General features: G+C 35.7%; 1 protein-coding gene across 1 annotated transcript; it reads right to left on the minus strand.

Annotated features, from left to right (window-relative positions):
* Nucleotides 1-21,312: 21,312 nt before the first annotated feature.
* On the minus strand, nt 21,313-23,009 carry LOC149262415 (clavaminate synthase-like protein At3g21360). The gene is made up of 3 exons (XM_089384676.1): nt 22,610-23,009; nt 21,777-22,030; nt 21,313-21,667 (listed from the first exon to the last, which is right to left on the minus strand). The coding sequence occupies exons 1-3, from the start codon at nt 22,994-22,996 to the stop codon at nt 21,313-21,315; spliced, it is 996 nt and encodes a 331-aa protein (XP_089240802.1). The 5' UTR covers nt 22,997-23,009.
* Nucleotides 23,010-25,201: the final 2,192 nt, after the last annotated feature.

Below are 25,201 nucleotides of genomic sequence, written 5' to 3' on the forward strand. Positions count from 1 at the left end.
ACAAGTTAAAGCTCTCTCTCATTCAGAATATGTTGCATTAAAAGAGAATTTTTTCTACCTGGAAGAGACCAATTCCCAGTTGTCTAATGAGGTTTCTAGTTTGTAGGTCTCTATTGATGAGCTTCAAATAAAAGCTACTCCTCTTCAAGAAGGCGATTATAGATCATTGGATGAGTATCAAGGTGTGAAGGAAGGCCATGGCTCCTTGCTATTGTAGTTAATTGAAAAAGATCATACTATTTAGGACTTACATAACTACAAACAAAACCTTGAGCTATAATGTAGTTGACTATAAATTGTTATTACTGTTGAGCTGCCAAACCACCTTGTGATATTATTTGTAGCCCAACTAATTGTAATACAAATGTTATTGATGTTTTTGTTGCTTTAATGACTAATAGTACTATTTTCTCGTATCTTTGAAAAATACCCTAGAGGTATTGGGTACCCATTGCTAAGAAAAATGGGCTATATTGGAGGAGGGCATGGAAAACAATGGACAAGACATTGATGTTTCTATTGCCCATGAAGTGTAGGCATATAAAGTAGGTCTTGGATATCTTGATGTTGTTGAATCACTTCCTACCCCTGATAATGTTGAGTCCAAGAGAGTGTCATTTGTTGTAGGTGGAATTCAAACTAAGTTGCTAGAAGAACATCCCCCTACTGATTGTGTTGAACAAATTGATGAGATGGTTGATAATGTCATTACAGATGATAGTGTTGTTGTACCAATATTTGAGCCTACAAAATACAAATTTGAGCCATCTCATCACCCCCATAAGAATCAAAGGAATTTACCCAGGAATCAGAATCATGGTAACTATGCATCGAGATCATTAAAAAGATGATGTGAAAGGTTGAACCGTGGACCAATGCCAACTATTAATATTGATTGTGGTTGGATTGATGGATGAAAGTGGAAAAATTTAGAAAGTGTTTGCATACTTCATAATGTTGTGTATATCAGTTGTATAGCTATATAATGTTCCTCTTACTTGCTAATTTATTACATTGGAAGTGGTTGATCGAGGATAAGCCAAACATGACGGTCGACTAAAATATCTTTTGGATTTTTCAACTGAGATGTTCATTGATTGAGCTTCGATTTTTGCTGCTCACTTGGTTGGGTTTGTAGGGGGGTTAATGATGTCAGAGACTACATTTATGGATAGGTATTTCCTATAGTTATTTCTTTGTTGTCAAGTTGACTAATCGACTAGACTATGCTATCTTGTTGTCTATCTATTGGTTGACTAGCAATGGTCTTTGGGAAACAAATTTTGTCACTTGCATGATGAATTGGATGACATGATTGATATAATTGTATTGATCAACATGGATGGTGACATTGTTTTAGACTTCTTCAACATGGCTATACCATGTTTAATCAACTTTTGTAGTTAGAAAAAAATAAGGGGGGAAGTTTCCTGCTATGTAATTTAATTTCCTCCAAGCTAATCTTGCGAAGACGGGTTGGAAAATTAGGTTCCTTGGAAAAACTCACCTTGTTGAATCAAGGGAGTCTAGGGAGCCAATTGCTTACTAAAATATGGATGGACCATGTCCACATTCAAATTCTTATATCCACCTTTTAAGGATAATTACAACAAACAGTGTCGTGGTTGTTTGGTTTGGTCCATATCCAAACCTATTTATAGGTGATCCATTGGATCAATATATCATTGTGGGATCATGGAGATCATTCATGCTTCAATGCAACAATGCCTTTAGACACCACCATTTCTCTCATATTCACATAAACATTATGAAATTTAGGATAACATAAACATTATGAAATTTAGGAAAATCATGAAGAAACATGAAGAACATGCAATCCAATATGAGCTCGTTGTTATTAGTGACAATAAAGGTGTAAGAAAATGAACATGATTGCACCTCTTAGCACACCAATATCATGAACTTGTTATTCCTCTAAAAGTGAAGGATTGATATTTTAGAAGATTAATGCAATATGTTGCAAAATTCGATTCTAAATATTAAAAGATACTCCTTGTCCATCGCCTCAAACAACAGGGCATCACGTAATTATGCTTAGCCTCATATAAAAGAGGATAGAGTGGTTGACCAACTAAAGAAGTCAATGGAAATTGGACAAAGTAACTTCCCCTCCTCATACATTGGCAAGGAGGAAGCCAATGTCACAGGGTTCACCAAAATTGAACCTTGAGGTTCAAAGTTCTGTGAACCTCAACAAAATATTCAGGGCCGACTTAAGTTTGGCCTAAATTCATGTTCATCCATTTGGTTAGGGAAGGGTTTCTGATGTCATTACCTTCCATTGGCACATTAGGATTCTTCACAAGCACTACCAATAAAAAAACCCATCCACGTCGTGGCTTGTTTGAGCGCTTTATCCATTGGTTCATGGAGAACACCTATTTGTTTCAATTTTACTAGATATCGAGGTCATTATGCATCAATTAATAAATGGGAATGTAAGAATCTTGTCTAAGCTAGAATTCGTTCTCTTGCTATCCTTGACCTAACAAAAGAGCTCGACCTAATATATATAAAATTTAATGGAAAACCTCATCCAAACCTTATATAACACTCAGATTTGAAAGCAACATGTACAAGCTGTCGCATTTTCTACTGGAAACATCATAAATACCAAAAATACAAAGGTTCTTTAAGGTCCATTCGAAAAAATTAAACCTTACAGGAATGCCAAAGGAAAATTTTCCCATTCCCTCGCAGACCCTCGCAAATTTTCCTTTGATAGTCGTGAGGGTTCGCCGAAATGCCAAGTCACCGTCCCGAGACCACATTAAATGAAATGGGTTGATTCTCCCTGATAGTATAGGGTTTTCCAACCACATCTTGAACCTCAATGGTCTTAATTGAAAGAGATATCAACCCCCAAGGGAATCCTCTTATCCTTTCCCAAGTCTTTCTCATTAATGAGCCAAGGAGGAAAAGAGTTTATTCAAATTTTATAAATTCAAATGAATGGAGATCCAAATCAGAAGAGTAGTGTATGAATTGTTCCAAGAAATCAAGCATTATATTGCAAAGGAAAATTTTTATCAGTTTGAGATTTTTTCCACACTTCATTGAGAGAGAATTCTTGCAAGAAGATCGGAGAAGGAAATCCTCATTAAGAACCAATGGGCACCATTTCCCTTGGTTTTTCTCATCAAGTGTCTTCAACACTCATTGTATCTCTACCACCAACGACTAATAAAGAGAACCTTTTCCCCATACTCTTTGTTTAGTTTGTTTCTCATTGTTCTGTATGTTGCTTCCATTGTTTAGTGTAGTTTCTATGCCTTTTTTGGCTTATGTTTAAACACTCACATCATTTTTTTTGTGTACTTTTTGTAGGTAGCAACCAGCTACAAAGAAAGAGGAATTGGGACACCCTTGCTTCAAATTGTTAAAATTATGCAACTGTGGTCAAATTCCACTTTGGACAGCTCACATGATGGAGATAATGATTTCATTTAATTCCTCTTTTCGAGAGGACCAAAATCAACCTAAAGATCACCTCATTTGGATAAGCAGAAGTTGGTTTTTGAATTTATGAATCCACTCATGTATATTGGATCAGGTCGGCCCTATGCATATGTACAATTGGACAGGTCAGCCTCAACATCAAGTGGACCCTCATGGAAGCCTATAAATAGAAGAGACCTCAAGCTCATTTGGACACATTAATGAAGCCATCTTCTCTTCTCTTCTATTGTCTTGGTTCGCATAGGTCTGACGAGAAAGTTCCCACACAAGGGTCTGAAACTACAGGGTTGAAGTTCGCACGAATCTATGGTTTATGTTTCTCAGTCGTTGGCTCCTAACTAAGTAGCCTATTCCTTGGGTGCATGCACATAGTGGTCAAGGATGCATCTGGGAGCCTCATACACTTGCACAATATCCTGAAGGGAGTGTCTAGAGTTTTTGAAGCAGATCAGGCAGTTTGGTCCCCAGACGCATGCACAGAGTGGTCAAGGGTGCGTATGGGAAGCCTCATACACTTGCATAGTATCCTGAAGGTTGATTCTGCGAGTTTGAGGCAGATCGGAGTGTATTTTTCCCCAGTTGAACGCATACAGTTCACCAGGGAGCATCTAGGATTGCCATAGTCTCTCACACAGCTCCTCCTCCATGCATTTGGCACTAAAAGGTGAAACTTCAGTACTCTGAATATTTTAATATTAATTATGATCTACATTGATTTATGAAAAGTTGAGAAAGTTGGTTTGGTAAAGTGTTATGTTTGTAGAGAGCATTGCATGAATAAAGCTCCCCGATTCCACATTGACTGTTATCTGGTGAAGCCAAGATGATATGTTGATCCAAACCTCTACTTCAAAAATGTTCCAAGGTATGACTTTGGTTTTGGTTTTATATACTGATGGTCTACTCTTGACAGGTGATGAGCCTCTGATGATCTAAGTAAGAGGGAGATGGAATTTGAAGCTTGAAATAAGAAATCATGGCATGATGAATCGATTTCTGAAATTAGGAAAAGGTAATCTATATTGAATTAAGAAAAGTATTTCAGTAGAAATCACATAACAAATTTTTTTGGCCGATGCATTTCGAACCAACCAGTGTGGTTCATCACCAGGACCAGATGAAGAGGTAGACCATGACAAAGGCTTAAATAGAGAGAAATGTAGAGACCTCTATTTAAGCCTTTGCCATGGTTTGCCTCTTCATCTGATCCTGATGATGAACCACACTAGTTGGTTTGAAACGCGTCAGCCAAAAATTTCTCTTATGTGATTTCTACCTAAAGACTTTTCTTAATTATTTATGGATCACAAAAGCCTGTATACAAAAATAATCTATATTGTGAAGCTATTGAAGAATTATTGGAAAGAGGAAATGCAAATCCTTGAAAACTCGGATTAAATTGGAAACCTATATTTGATTGAATCATTTTGAATATCTGTCTATGTATATACATGATATGCATAGAACCTGGGTCAATTCATGATTGAGTCGCTTCATATACATTGAGTTTCCGCCAAGAATCCTTCGAGATATTTGCATGAGATGATCTATTCTTGGTTTGAGATATTATTCCTATAATATATGATTGTATGGATATGATAATGTTCGTTGGGATCATTATTGATGAGATAATCACATATGAGTGTTGCCTTAGTATGAGATCTGCTATGATTAGAGGTTTGTAGCATAACTGCGGTTGAGTACGATGTTGCTAGCATGGCTAGCTATGAAGCAGGATGAAGAAGCATTTGAAGAGGTGTTTGAGAAAGTTCTAAATATGACATGGATACATTGTGATGACATAGAGTGGCAGAGAATCCCATATATATATTTGGGACTGAGATACTTTCATATATTGAGACAGTGTAGTTGTACGTGACAAGCCTTGGCTTGTATTTAACACCTCTTTGAGAGGGAGGATGATTATGATATCCTTTTGTGATTTATATGATTATTAATGTTCTAAAATGATATTTGATTTGATGTCCTAGAGACAGACGTTACTAATACATGATGATTACCTAATACAAGTATGAAGAGAGCAACCTTGATCAAGGACATTGAGCCAAGCTCTTCCTCCCCTATTTGAGCTCCCAGGATATGGAATTGAGATAGATGGCTCTTGGGGCTGAGGGAACTCTAGAAAATAGGGTATCACCCCTATCTGTTACCCATAGGGTTGGATTATTATCTGATCTGAAAATCACCCTATGAGTGACCTCAGTTAAGATTTATTAAACAAAAGGTATTACAGACTCATGTGTTGGTGTGTGTTCTTTGCTATTGAAACAACGGATTGATCAGATTGCCAATACACAAACATTTTGAATGGAAAGACAACAGAGAAATATAGTAAGCAACACAAAGACACAAACAATTTTAATAAGGAGTTCACCCTATTCTCCAGGGCTACGTCTCCGGTCCAGCTTCAGTGGTGGCCTTATTTTATTAAGTCTTTGGGCAGAGAAATTACACTACAGGGACTCAATGTGAGTTCTCCTGAAGTAGAGTTTGCTTGGCAAGGTGGTTCTTGGATTCCCCAAGCCATTTGGAGTACACAGACTCTTTTTCTTCCTACCAGCTCTGTGACCCTCGGTCTACAGTGGAAAGAGCCAACTGTGATGCTCAATCCAGACAGATTCCTTGTTGGGTCCCTATAATACTAGTGATTACCCCATTACTATTGTAGTTATACCCCTTATTTATATTGTTGTGCCCCTATTACCCCCATATTGTTATTTCTGTGCCCCATAGAATCCCTCTATTGTTATTTTTGTGGCTTTATATTATTATTGTTAGGTCGGCTGGATTATATTGTGACTCCTTAGACTCCTATATATAGAAAGGAGGTTTTGTCATTTGTATCATCCAAGAATTGTTCATTTATGTAATGTAAAGGAGGTTGCCCCCTCGAAGAGGCTGAATTCTAAGGCGTTTATCTATCTTTTCTATCTTTTCTTGAGCTGGTTTCATAACATTTGGTATCAGAGCTTTGGATTCTAGGGTTTCGCTGCTCCAAACAGGTCATTGTGGAATTTTCGCTATAACTTATTTTCTGTGATGTTTCAAAAGTCGCAAAAAAAACCCATTTGAGAAGAAATCGCGCTGAACCTTGGGTCAAAGTTTCAGAGCTTTTCGCGTGATATTTGCGGAGATATGATCTGAGGAAGTTGGTCTTTTTGCAGGCTCCTAAATTACATTCAAAACAGGTGGCCTGGGGAAAATCGTCATAAATTTCTCTCTGGGGATCGGATTGAAATTTCGTAAGAAGGTACAGAAAGAGGACGAACTATAGTTTCTTGTGTATGTGTTTCAGATTCAAAGGTTGAATTAGTGACTCGTGGCACGTCGTACAAGTTCGCTCTACTGAACCAGTCTAAAAGCAAGTCACTGTGGGAGATTTCACATAACTCTTCCTTGGAGAATACAATTTGGCTCAGACTTGTGGCATTGGAAAGAGGACGCAAAAGGCTACTACAGGTAGCAATTTCAGAACTGGATGATCCGAAATTACAGAGATACATCAGATTCAATATCAGGCTTCTATAAAGTGAAAAAAGGTGTGTAGTTTTTTGTTTAAATTTTTGTGTAAGCTTGGTTTAACGGAATTCAAAGGGCATAGTAAAGCATTATTATCGGTAACTGATGCCCTGAGGAAAGAAAATGCAAACACCTAGTAAGGAACCTGAAATCTCTAGCATGACTCATGAAGAAGAGGAAGAAATGCTACATGATATATCAAATTACAAGAACAAGTGCAACAAATGTCACGCTCACAAAAGCTAACAGAAGCTAAGATAAGTGGCGTGGAATCTAAGATAAATGGCGTGGAATCTAAGATAAAGGGCATGGAAGCTAAGATGGATGATTCGAAGACAGATTTGAAGAGAGACATGACAGATTTGAAGATAGATTTGAAGACAGACATGGAAGAATTGAAGAAGTTGCTACAAGAAAGGGTCACTAATGGTGAAAAGGTAGTAAAGGAAACTCATGATGAGAACAAAAGAAATGTTAATCATGATTCCATAGACGCTAATGTTGGATCGAAGAATCACCATATTCCAAAAATCGATATGAGGAAGTTTGATGGCAAGGATCCCGCCACATGGATATTACAGATGGAGCAATTCTTCGATCTCAATAATGTGCAAAACGCACAAAAGGTACGTATGGCAACTGTATATTTGGAACCAAATCAGTTTGTATGGTATCAATGGCTTTGCTCTCGTAAACAATTTATCACTTGGGCAATTTTTACGGAAGAATTGATAGCACATTATGAAGATACAAAAAGCAACACTTTTTTTAGCCAATTGATAAGTCTCAAACAAAAGGGTTCAGTAATGGAGCACATTGAGGAGTTCCAAAAATTGAACATAAGGGTAAAAGATATTCCAGAGGAGCATAGGATTGATGTGTTCATAGGGTCTTTAAAGGATAATATCCAACATGATGTTCGCCTTTGGGAACCTGATTCATTAGAGAAGGCATTCAGGTTAGCAAGAAAAATGGAAAGCAAAATTATGGCAACCAGGAAGCATACCACTCACAACTATAAAGACGGAAGTGTTGTTGCCCCTAGTCTTCCACAACCTATAAGGTTGACACCACAAAAATTGGAAGAAAAAAGAGCAAAAGGGCTTTGTTACAGTTGTGATAGCAAATACACTAAAGGTCATAAGTGTGCTGAGAAGAAATTATTCTACATAGATTGTGAAGAGGAAGAAGAAAAGGAGCAAGAAAGGTCAAAAGAAGAAGATATACTCCAGGAACAAAGCCTAGATGAAGAACAAATAAATCCGACCATATCTTGTAATGCATTGGCGGGAATTACCACTCCTCAAACCATCAAGATAGAAGGACAAATCAAGAAGAAAAAGGTAATAGTGTTGATTGATTCAGGAAGCACCCACAATTTTATTCATTGTAGGGTAGCAAAAGAATTGAATTGCTTCCTATATCCAGCACCAGAGTGTCAAGTGATGATTGCAAATGGAGGAACAATAAATTGCTCTGGAAAGTGCCATAATATCAAGCTATCCATGGGAGAATATGTATTGACTAGCCCAATGCTTTCCATTCCAATGGGAGGTGCTGATGTTGTACTAGGAGTCCAATGGCTACAATCCTTGGGTACAATAGCTTTTAATTTTCAAGAACTTTTCATCAAATTTTCTACGGAAGGAAAGGAAGTTGAATTAAGGGGTATTGCAGGGAAACCAGGAAAGATAATCAGCTCTAATGGCATGACAAAGCTTCTAAAAAAGGAGCAAAGAGGTGTAATTGCACAATTATGTTCGCTAGATGTTTCCACATTGGAATCATCTATTTCTCCAAATCTCCAAAAAGTCTTGGACAATCATTCCAAGGTATTTGAGACTCCAAAAGGTCTCCCACCTATGCGTGATCATGATCATGCTATTCATCTGATTCCAGGAAGTGTTCCTCCAAACATCAGGCCGTACAGATATCCCTATGTCCAAAAAAGTGAAATTGAACGTATGGTTGCAGAAATGCTAGAGGCTGGTATAATTCAACCGAGTCAAAGTTCTTTCTCAGCTCCAGTAGTATTGGTGCACAAGAAGGATGGATCATGGCGCATGTGTCCGGATTATAGGGAGCTCAACAAGCTCACTATTAAAGATAAGTTCCCCATTCCTGTTATTGATGAATTACTGGATGAATTGCATGGATCAATTTACTTCACCAAGTTGGATCTTCGTTCGTGATATCATCAAATCAGAATGAAGATTGAAGACATTCCGAAAACGACATTTAGAACTCATGAGGGTCATTATGAATTTTTGGTCATGCCTTTTGGCCTTACCAATGCACCTTCAACATTTCAAGGTTTGATGAATTCAATTTTCAAACCATTCCTTAGAAAATTTGTGTTAGTATTTTTTGATGATATACTAATCTACAGCAAGTCTTGGAAGGATCATGTTGAACATGTTGACAGGGTGCTACAACTATTGGAGGAGAAACAATTATATGCAAAAAGATCCAAATGTTTCTTTGGAGTCCAAGAGGTGGAATATTTGGGTCATATTGTATCTCATGAAGGAGTTAAGGTAGACCCTAGCAAAATTAAAGCCATTAAGGAATGGAAAATCCCCACATCCATAAAGCATCTGCGAGGATTTCTTGGGTTGACAGGGTATTATCGCAAGTTTGTTAAGAATTATGGGAGAATAGCAGCACCTCTAACAACATTATTGAAGAAAGATTCATTTTCATGGACTCCGGAAGCAACAAAGGCCTTTGAACATCTTAAAGAGGCAATGTGCCAAGCACCGGTCTTAGCTACACCGGACTTCACAAAAACCTTTATTGTGGAATGTGATGCTTCAGGAAATGGAATTGGTGCTGTTCTAATGCAAGATGAAAGACCCATTGCTTTTGAAAGTCGTCCAATCAAGGGAAAGTTTTTAAGCAAAGCTATTTATGAGAAGGAAATGTTGGCAATACTCCATGCACTTAAGAAATGGCGACCCTACCTAATGGGAAGACACTTCAAGGTAAAAACGGATCATGATAGCCTTAAATACTTTTTAGAACAAAGATTATCCTCTGAAGAGCAACAAAAGTGGGTCACAAAGATGTTGGGTTATGACTTTGAAATCATCTACAAAAAGGGAAGCAAAATGTGGTGGCAGATGCACTCTCAAGAAAGGATGAGGATGTGGAAGCATTGTTGTGTGCCATTTCTATTATCCAACCAGATTGGATAAACGAAGCAAGGGAGGAATGGAAGAATGACGAAGAAGTGTGGGCACTTATTCGAAAGCTACAACAAGATTCCAGTACTTCTGATACATTTAGCTGGAAAAATGATTTGTTATGGTACAAAGATCGCTTATACCTCTGTAAGAATTCCCAGCTAAAACAAAAGATTCTTATGGAATTGCACACTTCTCCCTTAGGAGGGCACTCAGGATTTTTAAAAACTTACCACAGGGTTAAGAAGGAATTTTTTTGGGATGGCCTTAAATCAGATATTCAAAAGTTTGTGGTGGAATGTTTGGTTTGCCAGCAAAATAAAGTTGAAACAATTAAGACACCGGGTCTATTACAACCTTTATCCATTCCAAGCCAACGTTGGGAGGAGGTTTCAATGGATTTTATCACAGGTTTACCCAAGTCTGAGGGAAAGAGTGTCATCATGGTGGTAGTTGACAGACTTACCAAGTATGCACACTTTTGTGCATTATCACATCCATTTAAAGCCAGTACAGTTTCTACTGCATTTATGGAAACAGTTCAAAAGCTACATGGAAACCCAAAGATTATTGTAAGTGACAGAGATCCCATTTTCACTGGAAATTTTTGGACAAAATTATTTTCTTGTCTTGGTACTCAGTTAGCTCATAGCTCATCTTATCATCCTCAATCTGATGGGCAAACTGAGATAGTAAACAAATGTTTGGAAGGATATCTTCGTTGCTTTGTATCTGATAAACAGACACAATGGGTCAAATGGTTGCCTCTGGCTGAATGGTGGTATAACACTTCCTTCCATACAGCAACAAAAATGACCCCATTTATGGCACTTTATGGGTATCAACCACCATCCATCACATCATATTTAAGAGAAAATTCTAAGGTTCAGGCAGTGGAACATCACATCGAAAATCAACAACAAGTCCTCCAACTCTTAAAGGATAACCTCGTGTTGGCACAAAATAGAATGAAACAACAGGCAAATCAACATCGCAGTGAAAGAAGTTTTGATGTAGGTGATTGGGTATTCCTACGGCTACAACCATATAAGCAAATGTCCCTAAAGCAAGCTAAGAAGGATAATAAATTATCACCAAAGTATTATGGTCCGTACAAGGTGTTGCAAAAGATTGGTACTATGGCATACAAATTGGAGCTTCCTGCAGCTTCTCGATTGCACCCAGTTTTCCATGTTTCATGTTTAAAGAAGGTTATAGGTGACAAGCTCCCAATTCAAACAATATTGCCAGAACTTGACGAGGAAGGAAAAATTATATTGGAACCGGAAGCAGTCACAGAAACAAGAACTCGACAGCTACGAAATCGATCAATTTCAGAGTATCTTATCAAGTGGAAGAACTTATCAGCTGAAGATTCCACATGGGAGGATGAGAATTTTATGCAGAAGTATCCAGAACTACTCAAGCGTTGAGGACAACACTTTTTTGAAGGAGAGGGGCATGTTGGGTCCCTATAATACTAGTGATTACCCCATTACTATTATAGTTATACCCCTTATTTATATTGTTGTGCCCCTATTACCCCCATATTGTTATTTCTGTGCCCCATAGAATCCATCTATTGTTATTTTTGTGGCTTTATATTATTATTGTTAGGTCGGCTGGATTTTATTGTGACTCCTTAGACTCCTATATATAGAAAGGAGGTTTTGTCATTTGTATCATCCAAGAATTGTTCATTTATGTAATGTAAAGGAGGTTGCCCCCTCGAAGAGGCTGAATTCTAAGGCGTTGATCTATCTTTTCTAACTTTTCTTGAGCTGGTTTCATAACATTCCTCTATGGGACAGCTTGATTCTTCAAGCTCTCTGGTGCTCGATGCTGCCTGTGGTCAGCTCGGCCCTCTGTCTCCTCTGCTTGGCTTTATTGCTCTCTGTGCTCAGTCCTCCTCTCAGGGTTCACTGTTCATTGTCTCTCTTGGTAGCTTGGACTCTTCGATCTGAATCTCTCTTCCCATCTCTGTTCACTGCCTCTATTCATGGCTTTAGCCATTCGACCTCCACGCCTGTTCGGTTCCTCTCCCGCTTTCCATCAATGTCTTGTTCATTCTTTCTGCAACTCCATTTTGCTGAGGTGTATATGGAGTAGTCTTCTGTCGTGCTATACCACACTTCTTACAGAATTCTTCAAATTCCTTGCTGCAAAACTCTCCACCATTATCTGTCCTCATCACCTTTATCTTCTTCTCTGTCTGATTTTCCACGAGAGCCTTAAATTTTTTAAACTTATCAAAGGCTTTAGATTTCTTCTTAAGGAAATATATCAATATATTCCTTGAGAAGTCATTTATAAATGATACATAGTATATAGACTTACCCAGTGATGGAACCTTCATAGGTCCAAACACATCACTATGCACAAGTTCTAATATTTGTTTCGCCCTCTTACTACCAGAGGGGAAACTCACCTGATTCTGCTTCCCATATACACATTTTTCACAGAAATCAAAATCCAAAGAGCTATTACTCATACCTTCTACCATACCTTTACCATGAAATATTCGAAGGCCCTTCTCTCCAATATGTCCAAGCCTTTGATGCCACAACATGGTCTTCTCTCCAGAGACCACTAGATTTTCTGGTCCACTTTCAGGAACCACTGAACTGTTGCACCCATCAATAATAGTGCTACCTTGCAGCTTGTACAGAGTTCCAATTCAAACTCCCCACATCAATACCAGTGCTCCCGAACCATTTTGCAGGTATCCTTCTCGAACACTATTTTTACACCTGCATCTTCCAACTTATGAAAATCAGATTTCTGGCCAATGCAGGAATATGAAAAACACCCGAAAGTGTTCTAACCCTTCCACCTTGCAACTTCAACTTTACTTTCTCGCGACCATGGATTCTAGCCTTCCTTTCATCTCCTAAGAAGACATCACCACCATCGTATTTCTCATACTCGCAGAACCACTCTCTATGGGGAGTGAAATGAAAGGATGCACCTAAGTCAATCAACCATGTCTCATGATCTACATGTGTACTTGAAGAAGGCAAGTACAGTGCATCCCCACCTTCACCTGAGGTGGCTTTCACATCTGCAGAAGGAGCATCATCAGATCCCTTTCCTTTATCAAGAGCTTTAGATTTACAGTCCCTTTTGTAGTGCCCTTCCTTTCTGCATTTTCAACACACCATCTTTACAGGTTTTCCTGGAGATTTATATCTCCCTATAGATTTAGATCTCCCACTCAATGACTTATTTTTGTTTATGTTCTGGGACCATCCTCGTACAAACAAGGCATCACCATTCTGGCTCTCCATATTTTTCCAGCTCATCTCCTCTGTCAGCAAGGATGATACTTTCATCAAACTATAAGGCAGTTGCATTGCTACCTATTGCAATAACCAAATTATCCCACGAATATGGTAGAGAACACAAAAAACTAATGCACGTATCTTCATCTGAAATTTTAATATCAACAAATGCTAACTAACTTACCATAGTATTAAATGCGTTCAGATGCTCTGTCACCGAGTCTCCATCTTTCATCCTCAGGTTATATAGCTTTTTCCGCAGGAACAGTTTATTCACCAGAGACTTAGATAGGTACAAAGTCCCTAACTTGTCCCACAAATCCTTCGCTGTAGCTTCCCCTAATACATTCAACAATATTGAATCTGAGACACACAATCGTATTTTGCTCTTTGCCTTCTGATCCAACTTCTTCCATTCTTCATCAGACACTCCCGTTGGTTTAGTACCCAGATCTACCACGATCCACTGATCTTTATCCACCAACAGATCCTCCATCTTGAGTTTCCACAACTCAAAACTCTGACCATTAAATTTCTCGATCTCTATCTTTCCACTGCTCGCCATCTTCTTTCACCACCAGAATCGATCTCGCAGATCTCCCATTGAACAGGGTCTACCATAGGCCCGAGCGAAACCCCTGAGCAACAAAGGCGTCCCCTTCAAGCCAAAAATACTATGATTCCAAATGTAGGTTTTAACCTTGTACAGAAATTACTTGCATACGAATTCTAAAACACAAAAAATAAACAATGCGAGAGCATAACACATAAAACACATATACACAGAGATTTCACCTAGATCCCAAAATTGGCACTACAAGCTTGACTTTTCATTATGTTCCTTTCAATGCTATAATACATATCTATACATGCTGAAGCATCCAATACCATGGACCGAAAACAATCGCGTCCAAAAAAATGTGCGAAAATCATGCACAAAACCATAGGTGGGACCGCCCATCCTAACATAGGGTCCAAAACCAAAATTTTCCAGGGCGCTGCCCCAGACCCCATAAAGTGGGGTTACAGGTATGCCTCAAACCCCCTGTGACCCCCCCCCGCTACACAATCGGTGCAATGAAGGGGGCGCTTGGCCCCCCTCTAACCCCCCGGTTAACTACGTGGGCTAGTCGTAGAAAGAATATAACACAACCCAACATAGTACGAGAGAGAGGGAGAGAATAATGAGAGAGCTCCAAAACTCAACTGACAAAAGGTTACACTGACCAAGCTTGCCAACTGATCCTTAGAAGCATTTTTGTCAATGAAGCCTCTATTTTCTTCATTTTCCATTATTTTCCTTCATTTTCCTCCTCACGTGCAACTTGTGACCTTTCAACTTCCTTTTCTCCTAATTTCCATTATTTTCATAAATAAATGTGCAAAAATGCCATTTACCTTTCCAAAGCATTAGCCATTGCCTTTTCCAATTTCCTTAGACATAAATAACCAAATGAACACCCCCTAGGATGTCTTGCCCAACATTCATCTTGGAGTAAGTGTCCCATCAACCGTCGTATTTATATATTTTTACATGAGTTTTTTAACCAAGTGTGTTACATAGAAAATGAGGAAATTAAGAAACAAATCCAAGCGCTACTCTAAAAAGGGTACACCTGATCGAGTTCCTCACCCTATGGAAGCCCAATTGTGCTCACGTAGAAGAAATATGGAAGCTAGTAACTCTACATTGATTATTAGGCCTTAAACAAAATCACAGTCAGGAACCGATACCTGATTCCCCATATTGATGACCTTCTTGACCAACTCAAGGGCCTAATTACTCAAGCAAGATTGATTTGAAGTTCAGCTACCACTAAGTCCCAATAGAACCAACTTATTTGTGGAAGACTACTTTCAAGTCCAAGTACGGTCTTTTTGAATGGTTGGTCATGCCATTTGGTTTGACAAATGCCCAAACAACTTTCATGAGGTCGATGGATGATATATTGAGGCCTTTCACCAACTACTTTGTGGTTTTATATGTAGATGATATCCTCATCTTCAACAAGAGTTGGGTAAAACACTTGTGGCATATTCAACAGGTTTCACACGCAGTGGAAGGACAAGCTATGTGTTAACTTAAAAAATGATCCTTCGACATGGACAAGGTCCAATACCTAGGCTACATTATTGATGAGCAAGGTGTGCATGTGGATCCAACCAAGATGTAAATCATTCAAGATTGCCCAATCCCAATAAATCTAATAGAGCTTCACAGTTGCTTGGGCCTTGCTAACTTCTACGGAATATTCATGTTGGGATTCTTTTATATCACTTGGCCCTTAAGTCAAGTGACCAAGGGTGGAGCAAAAGAAAAGATTTTTTTGTTTGAGTCACAACAAAAGGAATTCGATGAACTACAACGCCACCTTTTCTTTGCACTAGTCCTCAACTTACCAGACGTGAAAAAACCATTTAATATTAAGATAAATTCGTTTGACTATGCTCTGGATGTAATTCTTAATCAACAAGGATATTCAATGGCCTATTATAGTGAAAAACTCTTTGATACTATTTGGAGATATCCTACTAGTAATGGAAACATTATATTCTAGGGAAGGAGGCAATCATACACATTAATCACAAGCCTTTACAATATATGGGGACATAAGGGCAATTGCATTATGATCCCCATTAGAAATGGTCCACATACTTACAACATTTCCATTTTAACATAAAGTACAAGAAGGGTAGCACCAATCATGTCGCAAACCGCCTCAGTCAACCCCCATTTATGAAACGAGACCTTTGGGTGGCCACATTTATACAACAATGACTCAGAATTCATTATCACATATTAGATGCTAATGGTAGGCAAGCATGTTCTGGGATTCTACCTCCACGATGCACTATTTTGCTACCTGGGACACTTTTGTGTTTCTTTAAGTGAGTGTGTCAAGATGATCGAGGAGGCACATTACATTCGAGTAGTAGGACACTTTTGTGTAGAGAATATCATAGTGGAAATGCTACATAAGTATTTTTATTGGTCAAAACTTTGACAAGATGTTGGAAAATTTATTAGGTCCTACATCGTCTGTGCCATTTCCAAACCATCCATTAAGAAGCAACACATGTACGCCCCTCTGCCTACTCCTAGCCGGCCTTGGGAATCCATATCGATGTATTATATATCTCTCCTTCCTTCTACTAAGCATGGTAATGATTGTGTGTTTGTGGGAATTGATATGTTTTTTTAAGATGACCATTATAATTGTCTACAAGAAAAGTATCATAATAGAATCCACTACCAAAATCTTCTTCAAATGAGTGTGGGTACTTGTTTGGATCCTATAGATAATCATATTAGTAGGGATAACAAGTTCCCAAGCATATTTTGGTCGAGCCTTTGGTCATTGTTTAACACCAAGCTCATTCACTGCCTTCCACCCTAGACTAATGGCCAAATAGAGGTCACCAATTAGATGATCGTGCACATTTTGTTGATGTATAACTCCAAGCATCCAAGAACATGGGGTGGGAGTCTCCCCTTTTTTTGGCATAACTATAACAGATCTCTCCATAGCTCAATTGGCCACAACACCTTTCAAGTGGGCTCGAGATTTCAATCCTTGGGTCCCAATGATGTCATACTACCCCTTGCAACTACACAAGAAGCATATACACATGTTTAATTTAGCGTTGACAAAAATACTAAGTTTATTGAACGAATTGATCACATTCGCCAACATTTCCATGATATCTTGTAAAAAGCCAATACTAAGTACAAACAATGTCATGATCAGCATTGGGTTCCACATAAGTTTCAAGAGGGAGACTAGGTTTGGTTGCAATTGTAGGGACCCATCAAAAGCTTTAGCCACTTCGCTATGAACCTTACACCATCACCAAGGCTATGGGTGACAATGCTTTTGAGCTAAGTACCCTGCCTTACTTGGCCTGCACCCAATGTTCAATGTGGACCACCTTCAACTATACTTTCCACCATTGTTACACACATCAGATTCATAGAGTAGATGAAATCAACAAAGATCAACCTATATTGAATTGAACATGCCACATTAAAGAGATCGTGGACACACATATTAAGAGCACTCGCTAACAGAGGATCCAACTATATCGAGTTGTCAAAGAATACGAGCTCTGAACCAAGGAAAGTGGCTCATTAGGAGCCAAATTTAGTAGAATTTTTCCCAACTAATGGAGGCACTCAATGTAATAGGACCATTTCTTCCTACGAGGGGAAGAATGATCCTGGTGGATATCGATGAACACCCACTTATTCCATTGACTCATAGAGAATTTTTCTATTTTGGTAGTTTTTCTATAGTGTTTTAGGTCTCAAGATTTGGAGTCATTTTGAGGCCCTAAATGGTATTTTTTAGGTAAACATACACTCGTTAGTCGTAGACTCTCGAGTATAATCGATAAATGTACTTCTTGGTTAGATACATTTCCAATGGGCCAATGAGCACACCAAATAAAGACTGTATGCCATAGTAATGACCTCGAGAGGTTGACAATCCAACTTACCCCATCAAGGCCTATAAGTCTTTTGGCGCTTCATCTCCTAGGGTTAGGTTTTTGGATGTTTAGAGTTTCGTATTGCTTCTTTATAATGAAAGTGCCTCTGAGCCACATTGTAAGACAATTCAACAAAGGAGAATGTCCATCACATCTCTTCTAAGAGATAATCTACCACCATTCAAGCTAGTTTGTTTTCATTACACCTTTATACAATTTTTGCATTTTCTATTTATTAATAGAAGTCAAGTTTCACTGTATCTCTGTGTTATGATTATAAATCTGTATATCATTTTGTTCCCTTCATAAATTCACACACACACACACACACACACACACACACACACAGATATATACCTAGAGAGAGAGAGAGAGAGAGAGAGTAGTCTCCTCCATGAAATGTTTATGTTGGTAGATTCAATAAATAATGTCATTAAATATTATGTTGAAATGTCCAAGTCTCTACCATAATTTATATCTAGAGTCATCCTATAATAGTCAAACAATCTAGCCTTCTAATAAAAGATATGTCATAAGTAGCCTTAGGCATTCACAATAAAAGTAACAAGGTATCAAATGATTCGGGTAGTGAAAGGTGTGAGATCCCTATGATGTTTCTTAAATCTTGTATAGGGTTCTAGCTAGTGAAAGGTGTGAGATCCCTCCGATGTTTCTTAAAACTTGTATAAATGTTCTTTATGAGCTCCACATAATATCAATTCTAACACTTATGTTTCCTAGTTCTAGCTTGGGCCTTGTTCTATCATCATCCAATTATGCTTAGTTTACATTACCTTCAAGTGCAAATCCATGTGATCTCAATATGTTGCAGTTAATGATGATTTTTTTTTTTGTATTTATAATATAAAAAAGTTATGAAATACAAAAACAAGGTTTAGAAACTTACCTATAACCAATCAAACATAATGTTAGCACTCCTAAAATTCCTAAACTCTCTCCTCAAATTGCTCGATGAAAGAGGAAAATATGTTGCATGGTTTGTTGGATAGCAATATATGGTTAGCGTTTGAGTGGAGATTCTTAAGAATGTGTATGTCTTCTTAAAAACACTAACTTGACATCGAGTTAGTATATTGCATAGTGGTGTGAAGAATGCTAATGTTATAAACTCAAAAGTGCATACATGTTTTAAAAATACATGTGTGCTTCTAAGAATGTGAGTACATTCATGAGTATGCATTTTCTTACACATCTTATTGTCACTTTTTGTATTATTAACTTCATGCAAATGCTTATAAATAACTTGTTCAAATCAACATGCTTAGAAAAGTAACATAAATTTAAAATGGATAAAAATTTACAATATCATTACAATTACAAATATAACATCTCTCAAAAAAAACATATAATTAAATAGAGTGTAATATTACCTAAAAAGTAAATCTAAAAAAATACTTGTTAAATTTTTTAATATATAAAAGAAGTTTTTACCTCAAAAAAATATAAAAATCAATTAAATAACTAGAAAAATATATATCAAACCATGAATTTTGCAAAGTAACCAGTGAAGACCTAAAAATCAAAGTAGAAAGGATAAATTCAATTAAATAACTAGGAAAGATAACTAGAAAAGTATATATCAAACCATGAATATAAAGGATAAATAGAAAGGATAAAGGATAAATATAAAAATCAATAAGTAGAAAGGATAAATATAAAAATCAATTAAAAAACTAGAAAAGTATATATCAAACCATGAATTTTGCAAAGTAACCAGTGAAGACCTAAAAATCAAAGTAGAAAGGATAAATTCAAATGAAAAATGCTTTCCCCAAACCTACCTTGTACTAGACATGTAGAAACTTCACATAGACAACCAATGAAAGAGCACGTGGGTGTATAGTTTTACAAATGAACCATGACGTATTTAAAAAGTCTCCGCAAGAAATCTCGCTGAAAGTAGGATGCTATAATTCCGAGGGGGAGGTAAAAACTCAACAGACTTAGTTGGATTCAAATAATAAGGTAAAAATAAATCTCCACGTTACTTTGACGAAGTCAAAATAGAATAATATAACTACTTTATTTTCTTATTTATATTTATATATATATATTTTTTAATATTTTAATTAAAATATATAATTATGTTTATAAATCTGTTTATTTTGAAATAAGATTTTATAATTTTAATTTAATTATTAATAATTATTAAGTGAATGTTAGAAATTTAACCTCTATATGGGAAAAATGTTATAATTACTTTGAAAATAAATCTCAAGCTTTGACTTTATATATTTTTTTGTTATTATTATAATTAAATATATAATTATGTCTATTTTGGAATAAGATTTTATAATTTTAATTTAATTATTAATAATTATTAGCTGGATGGTAGAAATTTAATCTCTATAGAATATACTAAAATATTTTTTTAATAGTATACAAAAAAGTCAAAGCTTGAGATTTATTTTCAAAGTAATTATGTCATTTTTCCCATTTAATTAAATTCATTAATTTAAAAAAATCATATGAACAAGTGTCATATCAAATGAGTTATGGTTTTTGGCATGTGGTATTGATGAGCCATGATATTGGCTAATGATATGGTAACCAAACCTATTTTCAAATTAAGAATTTCTATTTTTGGGATGTAGTATTGATAAGTCTTGATATTAGCCCATAGTATTGTAACAAAACCTATTTACAAATTAAAAATCTCTATAATAAAGTGAGAATGAACTCTATAGTCAAATATCTTTTTTCATCTATATATATATATTAATTAATAATAATAATAATAATAATAATGTTTTTTTAAATTTTAAAAATATATAATAAGTATTTTAATAACTTTAATTGTATAATAAATATTTTAATAACTTTATTTATTAAAATAAAATTATAAAATTTATAAAATTTTCAATGTTTATAAACCTTTCACTTGAAAACAATTCATCAACTGCCTTTCCTTTCAATCTCTTTAAAACAACACTGTGAAGAGTTTTCAGTTAGGGCAAAATTAGAAGCATTTATATCCAGTGAATTAATTCAAACATAAACATGAGTATAAGTACAATGGTATATTTATAACATTAGTGTAATTCTTGTGGGAAGATATAAGTAATAAAAAGTAAGTTTTATTATTAACTTTTATCTAAATTTTAGTGTTTGGAATAGATTTGCAAAAAATTTTGCTCAGTAGTGCAAAGGCCGAAAAAACTGAAAATATTCTACGTTTTACAACAGCAGCAATAAACTCTATAAATATGTTGTTTTTTTTAATATTTTAATAATATTTTCGGAATCTGCAATCTGCACAATTTCAACCTTTTGCAAATGGCCAACTTTATTGAAATGTTTCTATCCATTTATTTATATCACTCGCAGAGAGCCACCAAGACACGCCGAGGTGGCTTCGAAGGTCTACGCGCGTGCATTACAGCCAAGTTATCTATGAGCAGCACGTCCCCCGCTTCCCACTTCACCTCTACGCATTCATTGTCCATAACTCTCGCACTCTCCTCCATTACTGCGCTCGGAATTGCAGAACCATCTCCACATAAAAGTCTGTTATAACTCGCAGCTTTTTTGTACACAGCACCAGGAATATAGTTAAACCACACCTTCTGATCGTTGTATCCTTCGAAGCTTCTCGTCGCAGGAAGCGGCCCTGCTATGATATTAGCACTTCCGTTCGCCATCCACACCAGCTTAGAACCACCAGCTTCAATTCTGAGAAACAAAAGCAAACAATTAGCCAAAATTTACAATCCAAATAAAATTAAAATCGCGCTATTGTTTATCAAATTGCAAAATATTTCCAAAATTTACAACCAAATACCTTCTCTCAACTTCGTAGGGATCGTCAGTCCGAAACTGAGATGGCCAACTTTTTCCAAGGAAAAAACCCTCGTCGTCTTCTTTAGGCAGGAATGTGCACGTCACTATCCCTTCTTTATTCAGTTTTTTAACGAAGCTTGGGAATTTGCTTTCCATTTCACGAGCCACCTTATCACTGCGAACAATTGCGGTCTGTCCACCCTCAGGAGGTGCAATCTCGCAGAAGAAAAATAGCTTCGATGGAAATTCTTTCATCTGCATGAGGCAAACAATTAATTAATCTAAGCTGCATGCATACAATTAATTAGTGTAAGATGCTGTAGTATTAAAAGAAATTTCATAATCGCTGCACATTGTTTTTTAACTGGTTTCAGTTGTAATATGATTGCACGTTTGACTTTTAGTTTGAGAAATGTTGATTTGGAGCATTTAATTGTCAAAGTGTATATCACATCACTGATGTAATTCTAATGGTAAATACATCCTATTTTTTCTATGAGCGTAAACATTTTGGATATTTTTATATAAATTATTAAAAATATATATTGTATTAAAATATTTAAAAATTTGATGAACACCAAAAATTTAAACCAATTTTATTAAATTAATCAATTTTTTTTAATTACTTTCACTTAAACAAATAAATTAAAAACCTAAGATATACATTTAATTATGATTATAAATTTACTAAATTCTTAAAATTATATCATTATATATAACTACATTATTTTAAATTTAAATTCACATTGACAGTAAATAAGTGCACTACCATCGTTTCAAATTCAAATCCAGGTTAGAATTACCAAAAATAATTTAAAAAAAATCATATAATACCAAAGCCATTTCATGGTGGAAGAAGATGTCCTGATCAAGGGGAGCTTCATTTGCAGTCCACACTCTTCCTACAATATAATTTCGAAGGGCAGATCCCTTATACGACTTCTCCTCCCATCCAAAGGCATCCACAAAAGCATTGAAGTCAGATGCAGATTTTATACATTTAAAGCCTCTGAAAAGCAGAGCCCCGGTCTCCTGCAACTCCTTCTGAAACCACTCTTTTTCCTTCCTTATAGACTGCAAAACTGCACCCAACTCTTCATCATGGGAATAACAACATTGCTCATGAGCTACTGCAGGCATGATAACCTTGGGGAACAAGCTACCATTATCAATTTTCTTTTGCTCTGGAATTTTACCCTCCCTCATATTCACGGGGGCCATTATTTCTTCAATATTCAAGATTATCAAATAAGGAAGCAGAGAAAGATATTGGGTACGTAGTTGGAGGCCTCTATTTATACGCAGGTACAGGCATTAAAGCCGCTTGTTCCGGTGAAAGTATAGCGGTCTTGAAGTGTACAAGCGCGCGTGAAGCGAGGGCTGTCGACTTACTAGGGCTACATATCAGACTGTGGTGATCTTGGAGGCTGACTTCTCCCGGAAATAATTGGGACTAACACCACTGTCTCGCACCATGCCTAACATACGTGACAAATTGGGTCTTCTGGGAAAACTGTTAATGTTAGACTTTGGAAAAATATTTTGTTTTGGAATGCGATGCATTTAAAGATATTAAATAAAGTTATGGAAATAGGTGAGGAACGATTTTTTGACATTGTTTTTTTCAGTAAAGCGATTGTTGAAAAGTAAACCCAGTTCGTCATCAATTTGAAAAAAAAAATTAAATTACAAAAAAAACAAAAAACTAATTATCCCATAATCTATTTTTATTTTGTAAACATTAAAATATCATTTCATTTCCCAATCATAAAAAATAAAAACGTTAAAGTCTCACTTCATTTCCCAATCATAAAAAACGTTAAAGTCTCACTTCATTTCCCAATCATAAAAAATAAAAGTAAAGAAAAGTGAACATTTTTCAAATATCTAGCTAGGAGCGATAGCAACCCTGTTTTTTTTGAAATAAAATACGTAAACTCTACCAAACAAAAAAACGTCTACGTGATAGGTATCTTTTGGTTCCTTGAGAGGAAGAAAAGTTTCAAAAGTTCAAAGTCGAAAAACATGGTCCTCTGTCGACGTTGAAAAAAATCACAAATTTATGTCACCAAAAGTCCACAAGATGCTTACAGTTAACTTCTTTGAAATCATGGAACCACCTTTCTGGAAATCTCTCGTGTAAAGTGACTTCCTTTCAAATCGCGATTACCAAAAAGAGTTATAAGGAATCTTTTTTGCATATTAAGAAGTATAATTTTTTAATAATTTGATGATAAATTTGGTGGACGTACATTTAACATAGAAGTTTATAATTTAGTTTGGTGCAATTTAATCCTATTTTTTTAAATTAAATATATTTTATTTGGTATATTTATTTTGGAGGAGATTTAAAATTTAAATTGTGTTTTTAATGTAAAAATCAATTTAGTTTAAAAAATAAATTTTAAATAAAATAAATAATTTAAAAATAATAGTGAATAAATTTAGGTCTAGTCTAATTGAAAATGAAATAGTGTTTTTCACAGAAATTCACTGAAATCTGATAATACAATTTCAAGATTTTTAGTTATTCAAAATACATTTTTGGATGTATAAATAGATTGAGCACCATGAAAAACCCTAAAGCACTTGAATTATGCAAATTAAACAATTTAAACTCAAGTTTTGACACATCTTGATTAGAATTATCTAGAAAAATAGTCGTGAAAAAAGTTCATTTCTTCTATAAATTAGACTACAATTTATAAGAATAAGCGTTTTGATATTTTTTTGTCTATCAACATTTACCAACTATGTAATTTATATAGATATCTACATTTACCAACTATTTATGTTAATTTAAAAAAAAAATACAAAATTTACCCATGAATATACACTATGAATAAATTTGTGATTATTTATTACGTGGTGATGGACAGAGACAGTTCACCAATGGATTCACCTAGACTGAAGAATTAAATGGATACAACTGGACAGATTGGAAATTCATTAATCAGTAACTGCATGCTGATATAGAATTGAAGGTGGAATGGGCATTCTTATATGGGACAGCGACTGCGATATAAAGTCATGAATTGAAGACCATTTACTACATATTATTATAAAATTGAATGTAAAATGGACATGCGTGCCAACCAGAATAACTTTAATATTCTAAGATAAATTTATAAATGAGACGTTCTTTTCTGCATATTAGTATAAAGTGAATAAGGACATGTATGTATGTTTGATTTATTTATTTATATATCATATTTTTTATTAAAATCAACTAAATAAATATTTTATTTTATTTTTAATAATTACATTAAAGATTAATATTTATTGAGGTTTTTCAAACTAATTAGTGTGATTTATTAATAATAAGATGAATAACTAATTAGTGTGGTTCATTATCGAGCAACAGGTTAAATCTTTTTCTTATTTTTGGTCAAATATTTGGTTATATTTGACTGGACCAAAAAATAA

Source organism: Pinus tabuliformis, chromosome 6, assembly GCF_031772625.1.
Source record: "Pinus tabuliformis cultivar Carrire ecotype Pingquan chromosome 6, CPIR1, whole genome shotgun sequence".
NCBI classification, from domain to species: Eukaryota; Viridiplantae; Streptophyta; class Pinopsida; order Pinales; family Pinaceae; genus Pinus; species Pinus tabuliformis.